The 6,939-nt window shown below is 47.0% G+C and overlaps 1 protein-coding gene across 1 annotated transcript; it reads left to right on the top strand.

The window, feature by feature from the left end:
• Positions 1-1,027: 1,027 nt before the first annotated feature.
• CDKN3 (cyclin-dependent kinase inhibitor 3) lies at positions 1,028-6,434 on the top strand (the record flags this gene model as incomplete). Its single annotated transcript, XM_010156161.1, has 6 exons — positions 1,028-1,094; positions 1,822-1,866; positions 2,852-3,074; positions 4,030-4,061; positions 5,443-5,546; positions 6,348-6,434. Coding segments are annotated over 6 exons (558 nt in total), but the record flags the coding sequence as incomplete, so codon positions are not given.
• Between the last annotated feature and the right edge of the window lie 505 nt (positions 6,435-6,939).

The raw sequence follows: 6,939 nt of genomic DNA on the forward strand, positions 1-6,939 counted from the left end.
GGTGTGGGGCCGGGCACGCCGCTGGAAGAGGGGGCTAGGCCGGGGATTTGTCCGCGCTTTCTCCCCTCTTGGGCAGGGCTGTGTGAAGAACTACGCTACCAAATGTGTGATGCCCGTGTCTGATGTAGAAATAACACTGGAATACTTCAATTTTTTCTTAAAATTAAATCGTACGTAGGTAGCTGTTGCGGTTTAATTCTGGCTGGCAAAACACTGTGAAGCTGCTCACATGCACCCCCAGCCCAGTGTAGGGGAACAATCAGAGGAGAAGGACAAGGAAGCTTGTAAAATTGAGATAAGAACCATTTAGTAAGTGAATATAAATGAATAATAGATATATATAAATGAATAGATTACACTACTAATAATAAGTAAATAAAATAGTAGAAAATAGAACGTATGATACATTTGCTCACCACTTGCTGACTGATACACTGCCACGTCTTGAGCAGCAAGAGCCAGAGCTCGAGCGATCACAGCGGAGTCGGAGTGAGCCCCATGAGCGGCAGTGCAACTGGGAAAGTCAACTGACCCACCAGTTCACAAACGAACAAGCCAGCACAGGAGTTAGCAAAGCAGCTAGCTGAGGAGTTGGCAAAGGAGTTAAGGACCCTGCAAAAGAGTGTAATGGCCCCTGAGTTCACTCCCTGTTTATGTCCTGAACATGCCGTGCTCTGGAACAAAATACTCCTTCAGTCAGTTTGGGTTGGCTATCTGAACTGTGTGTCCCCCCACGCTGCCTGTAGTGAGCAAGTTGGGAATGCAGCTGTAGTGTCAGAAGCTGAGAAAGACCTTGGATTTGTGCAAACACCCCCCAGCACCAGCAGAAAAGACACCTTATCAGCACTGTTCTCAGGGTAAATCCAGAAACAGAGCTTCATAGCAGCCACTGTGAAGAAAGCTAACTTTCCTGGCTAAACCCAGCACAGTAACTCTTCTCGTGGTCCCACAGAAAAGGAATGTCTAGTAGTGAGTTGCCCCTGTTCAACTAATCAAAATGTTCTAATTTTTTAATGATATTTTTCTATTTGCTGGTAGGTTGTCTTTGTCTCCGGTCTACTCTTCTGAGTTCCTGGGATTGTGTTCCCTTCCAGGTAAGAAGGGTTCACTGAAATTTGCAGGCATGTTTGCAGCTGAAGAGAGGTAATATCTTGTACCCCAAAATCCTGCATTCCATTTACTTGGTAGGGTGACTTGTTAGTGATCCATCACTGCAATAATAGCTTCAGAAACAGTAAAGCTAATGTAGAGAATATCTTAATGCAAGGTCATATGGCAGAGTGGCAAGAGAATAGTGTCCATCTTCATTGTCTCTTACAGTATGTGGCCTTTTAGCCTGGCTGACAATTTCTAACAAGCAACAACAGTGAAACAAGACTGCTTTGACGAATAATTCCTTTATAAGATCTATTGGGTCTTCATTGTCTCTTACAGTATTTGGCCTTTTAGCCTGGCTGACTAGTTATAACAAGCAACAACAATGAAACAAGACTGCTTTGACAAATAATTCCTTTATAAGATCTATTGGGCTCAAATGACACTCGCTGTGCTCACTCTACTGTTCCCACTTAGTGTCTGGGTTGCACTACCATAGCTGTGATATAAAAATAAACACATAAGCTCTCTTTGAATTTTAACTCCCAAAACTGCAGCCATGGTGAATCTGTCACAAGGGTCATGGCTGCTGGTGGTGACAATGTGAACTTTATCATTGAAAGCAGTTACTGGACTTTAATTAGCCAACCCTGAGAAATACAAGCTTGGGATTAATACCACACAAACTCACCTGGAGTGGTAACTGTTCTTCATAATTTGTTTTAGGTTGCAGGTTTAAGGATGTTAGAAGAAATCTTCAGAAAGATATAGGTGAGTCTTCTGGCCAGTGTCTGGGTGCCTCTCACTTCCATGTCACGGGTGAGAACGACGTGCAGGTAAATTGAAAGTGTGAGCTACAGAGAAGCTAGAGGTTTACTTTGTCTTAGTCTGGAGACTGCCGGAGTGGCTGTTTATCTGACCTGGGCATAAGGATCCAGACACCACGTATCTAAAATGGTGATGTTTTAGTCCTATTTTTACAGTGGATGCCATAGTTCCCCATGTACGTGCCACGAATGCAGGGCAGTTCTTTAGAGTTTTGCTGGGGGTATGTCCCACAGCATCATCTCTGAGTGTTGGTAATGCAGTGCTTGAAGATGCACAATCACTCTTATGAGTACCAGAGATCACTTTCAAGTGTGTGGTGCTGCTTTCTCTGTGGCTTCTCTACCAAATAATGAATAAATAGAGTATTTCCAGGCTGGAGCTATACCTGCATCTGCGTATCTCTCTCAGTAACCATGAGGTCTGCCAAGTCATGTGCAGAAGGCATCTTCACAGCAGCTAGGATCAAGATGAATTACAAACCTGTAATCTCCTCTTCCCAGAGAAAAGTGAGATTGGGATAGAAAGGATGGAGTTAGGTAAAGGTTTGTGTTGAGTATTCATCTGTGAACACTAGACAAGCAGGGACTAATAGCAAAACCCCACAGTGTCAGGGCATAGTCACAGCTGGGATGGGACAGAATCGTGCTTAAGCTGGCAGCAGTTAACAGGCTGTCCTACATGCCGAGGTGCTTTCTAGTGAGGGTTATCTTGAGACTCGCTCTGAACTGAGAGAATTCCTCCCTCGGGTCACCTGAAGGCAAATGTGGAAGAGACTTGGTAGATGTTAAGTGCTGCTCAAAGCAAAATTGCCAACTCCCGTTTTCTTAACCTCAAAGATTAACCAAGAATCAGTACCAAGTAGCTTATCTGTTTATCCTTGAGCTTGATAGGCTTTTGTTTATTTGCAAGTGTCTTAATCTGTTGGCAGAAGAACTGAAGAACTCTGGGATCCAGGATGTATTTGTGCTTTGTACCAGAGGAGAGCTCTTAAAATACCGAGTACCGAACCTCATAGACACCTACCAACAGCACGGCATCTGTGTGCACCACTATCCTATTCCTGACGGGGACGTTCCTGATGTTGCCAGGTGCTGCAAAATTCTGGAGGAGCTCAGAAGCTGCCTGGAAAGTAACCGGAAAACAATCGTACAGTAGGTTCTGGGTGTTTCCCTTTCACCCCATGTTCCTGTGGCAGATAGCAGCTTCCCTCTAGGTGTGTGACCAGCTGAAACAGAATCCTGTCAAATGACAGTTGCGTTTTTAGGATTAGTTCAAGCAGGGAAAAGCTGCTTGTTTCTCCTCACAAAACCCTTTGGAGCTGACTTGTCCTTTGTCATTTGAATCTCCCATTTCCCCTTGCTCTGCCTAGCAGGCGCTTCCACACCTGTGCTGAATGGCACCAGCCTAGTTGGGTGTCAGGTGTACAACGAGTTGTAAGCTAAAGCAGCTGTTGCCAGAGGATAACACACCACTGGACTCTTTATCAGGGACTTGGTGGGTTCCAGCAGGGCAAAATTCACCGTAAATGGCATGAAATTGGTGTGTTTTTGGTTTTTTTGTTTGGTTGGTTAGGTGGTGGGGTTTTTTTGGTGTTTTTGGTTTTTTTGGTGGGTTTTTTTTTTTAGTCCCTTCTAGCTGAGCTCAGGGTAGAGGGGAAGAGCTTTGAGTTCAGTGTTCCCTGAAGGGTCCTGCTGACAGCTCCCTGCACAGACATCCACTGAGTCCTTGGGCTGCCTGCTGATGCAGAACCCTGATGCTATCGTTAGGTCACAGCTATAATCAAAGCCTTAATCTGGAGTAGGATTTAAAGAATATTGAGATTGTCCATCCTCGTGCCATGTCCTCCTGTGCCTTTGGGACTGTTATCGTGAACAAAGGGGAACTTTAAAATACCTGTTTCTCTAAAAGACACTACCGAGGGAAGGTCTGAGGAATAAATGGGAGTTAGCCTTGTAGCTATTTCCATAGAAAGTCTGACTTCCTTGTACTATTGCCCCTCTTGATTACGTTAAGGCAAGAATTGTCTGTATGTTTACGTATTAAGGGGACTCTGGGTGTTGCAGTGTACGATGGCTTCTTACAACCACACCTTTTCTTCTCTTTCAGCTGTTACGGTGGCCTCGGACGCTCATGTCTCAGTAAGCAGTTGTCCTCCCGCTCTCAATGCCTTACTAACCCACCTTACAAACCCATTCTCATGAGACAGCACTGTCTAAGGGAGCCAAATCCTGCTTACAATGCAAGCTGCCACTCCAGGTAGCAGGCTAGTTAATGTTTCTGGGCCTGTTTCTTGGGAAAGGTGGTGTCACATGGTAGTAGCATCAGCTGTGTTGCGGTTTAGCCCCAGCTGGCAACTGAGCACCACGCAGCTGCTTGCTCACCCTGCCACGGGTGGGATGGGAAGAGAATCAGGGCAGGGGGGGAAGAAATAAACTCATAGGTTGCAATAAACTGTTTAATAAGGCAGGAAAGGGAGAGGAAATAATGATGTTACTGATAAAGGAAGAAACAAAAGCAAGTGATGCACAATGCAACAATTGGTCACCGCACGGTGATCAGTAGCTTATCCCTGAGTAGTGATTCTTTTTCCCTCCCTGGCCAACACCCTTCAGCTTAAATACTGAGCATGATGCTTTATGGCATGAAATACCCCTTGGATCAGTTTGGCTCAGCTGTCCAGGGTGTTTCTCCTCCCAGCTCCTTGTGTAGAACAGGGACAGGATGTGAAACTGAGTAGTCCTTGTCTTAATGTAAAAATTGCTTGGCAACAACTAAAACATCAGTGGTGTTGACAGTCTTCTCAGCTCAAACCAAAACACAGCCTCATGCTAGCTACTAGGAAAAAAAACTGAACTGCAGCCCAAACCAGCACAGCTGCCAGTACAGAAACTGTTTGTGATGGGTGACATGTATGTCAGGGTGTAGAGCTGAGTGTGTAGGTGAGAGGATGGAGGGTCAGGCTTTCACTGAGGCTGACAGACAGTTCTCTTACTTTCTGACTCTCTCTGTCTTCACTGCAAATTTTAGTCTCGTCTGACCTGTGGGACTGCACGCACCCCTTTTCCCTGAACATATTAAGGAGATGAACCTGTTCCTCGGCATTTTTCTTCAGCCCAATGTTTGCCCTAAAGCTTTTGGGGGCATTAGTTGTGCTTGACCCAGGAGGAAGGGCTGGGATTGCCAAAACCAGCAAATGTGGTCAGAAGACACAAAGGGGAATTAACTGGGTGTACTGGGGCTCCTTCTTGAAAAACCTAGAATCTGCTTCCCAAAAGCTGCTGGAAAGGCAGGGGGCAAACAGCAGGAGGGATTTCACCTGTTGCCAAAGCCTGATGCTGGGGCAGGAGCAGCAGGTAGGTGGGGCCAGTGCCAAGAAACAGGATTCAGCCAAAGACCCGATGTGTGTGACCCCGACATGTGGAGGTTGAGTTTTCCTTGAGCGGTTTTCATGGGCCAAGCCTGTTGCTGTGCACAGGAAGCGCTCGGTGGAATACACGTGTCCCTAACTTTCCCTTGCAGTAGCTGCGTGTCTCCTGCTTCAGCTTTCGGACGCGCTGGCACCTCAGCAAGTGATAGACATCCTCAGAAACTTGAGAGGAGCTGGGGCGATACAGACCATCAAGGTAATGAGGCTACAGCAGGTAATGCATGTGTTGAGAAGCTGAGGGCTCCGACGGCCCTCCCCTTCCCTTCCCAACATGTAGAAACGACATGGAGGGAGGCCCAAGCTGCTGAACGTGGAGTTCTTCTTGTTTTGATGGGGTTTTTAGCTACGTATTTCAGTTGACACAAACCCTAGATGTCTTAGAACAGCTCTGTGTACAGAAAAGAGGAGCTGACGTTCAAAAATCTAAAAGATAGCAGTTTCTGAGGAGAAGGAGTTGCCCAAAGTCTGTCTCTGTTAGCCCTAAGGCTCTAAAAAAGGCAAATCTTGTTTAAACTACTTGCTGAAAATCCACAAGCCAAAGGGAGCGGGTGGGCAGCAGCTTCTATCCCTGGCGGAAGAGGCAGGGGAGGGTATGAACAAAGGTTACAGCTGGCAGCCCTCGTGGCCACCACTACAGACTGTTGTGCCTCCGCCTAGGGGGGAAGGCCTGTGGTCCACATCGCGGGCTCACGGAGAGAGTAACGCTTGGTGGGCTTTGAGCTCTGACATGAAGCTCCCACCTCCTGGGGGCTGTGCGTTGGGGTACCTTGAGCTCACATGTGTGCCCTCCGTGAGGAACCACAGGATCCAAGCCGGGATTCACATAACCTGTGTCTGATGGTGAAAACTTCCAGAGGATTGGGAGTAAGCACAAGAAAAACACATAAAGGGACTCGAGGGTGCCGTTTCCATCCTGGGGTATCGGCTTTTTCAGGTGGGTGGTGTTTTTCTGTAAGGGTAGGGCGCTCGTTACAAACCTGGTTGTGGTGTTTTTCAGCAATACAATTACCTCCATGACTTCCGAGAGAACCTAGCCGCGCACCTGGCAACCAAGGACACTGTATTAAGATCGGTATCACGATAACAAACAGCAGTGTGGTGCATCCCTGTGGCTCCTGGACCAGCTGCTTGCTTCTGGTGGTCGCCTCTGGCCGCTGCCCGTGCGAGAGCCGCTCGCTTTCGCATCTGCGTGTAAAATATTGGGGGTGGTGGGGCTGAAATCCTGTGTGATGTACGGTATCTTCCTCTATTCATCAGTCTTTAAAAATACGTAGAAGCATTATGTGTGTCTGTCACTGTTCTGCTGGTGGCCTAATGAGCTTGTTGACAATATAATGATGACTTACACAACATCTACCTGATGTTTTGTGTTGCACGGTGCTGACAGCAGGGGTGTCTGCTGCTGCTGGACCGGTATGCTGGGGTGGTAGTGCTGTGTCAGTGAGCGTACAGGAGGCTGGGCTGTCAAAGCAGGGACTGAATTTGATTGTTGTGTCCTCTCTCTTCCATGTAGTGTGAGAATTGGAACAAGCAATTGGATGTGAAGGCAGGATCTTTGAGGAAACAATCTCCCTCTTCCTGTTTAAACC

The sequence above is a fragment of the Eurypyga helias genome, unplaced genomic scaffold (assembly GCF_000690775.1).
Source record: "Eurypyga helias isolate BGI_N326 unplaced genomic scaffold, ASM69077v1 scaffold12497, whole genome shotgun sequence".
NCBI lineage: Eukaryota > Metazoa > Chordata > Aves > Eurypygiformes > Eurypygidae > Eurypyga > Eurypyga helias.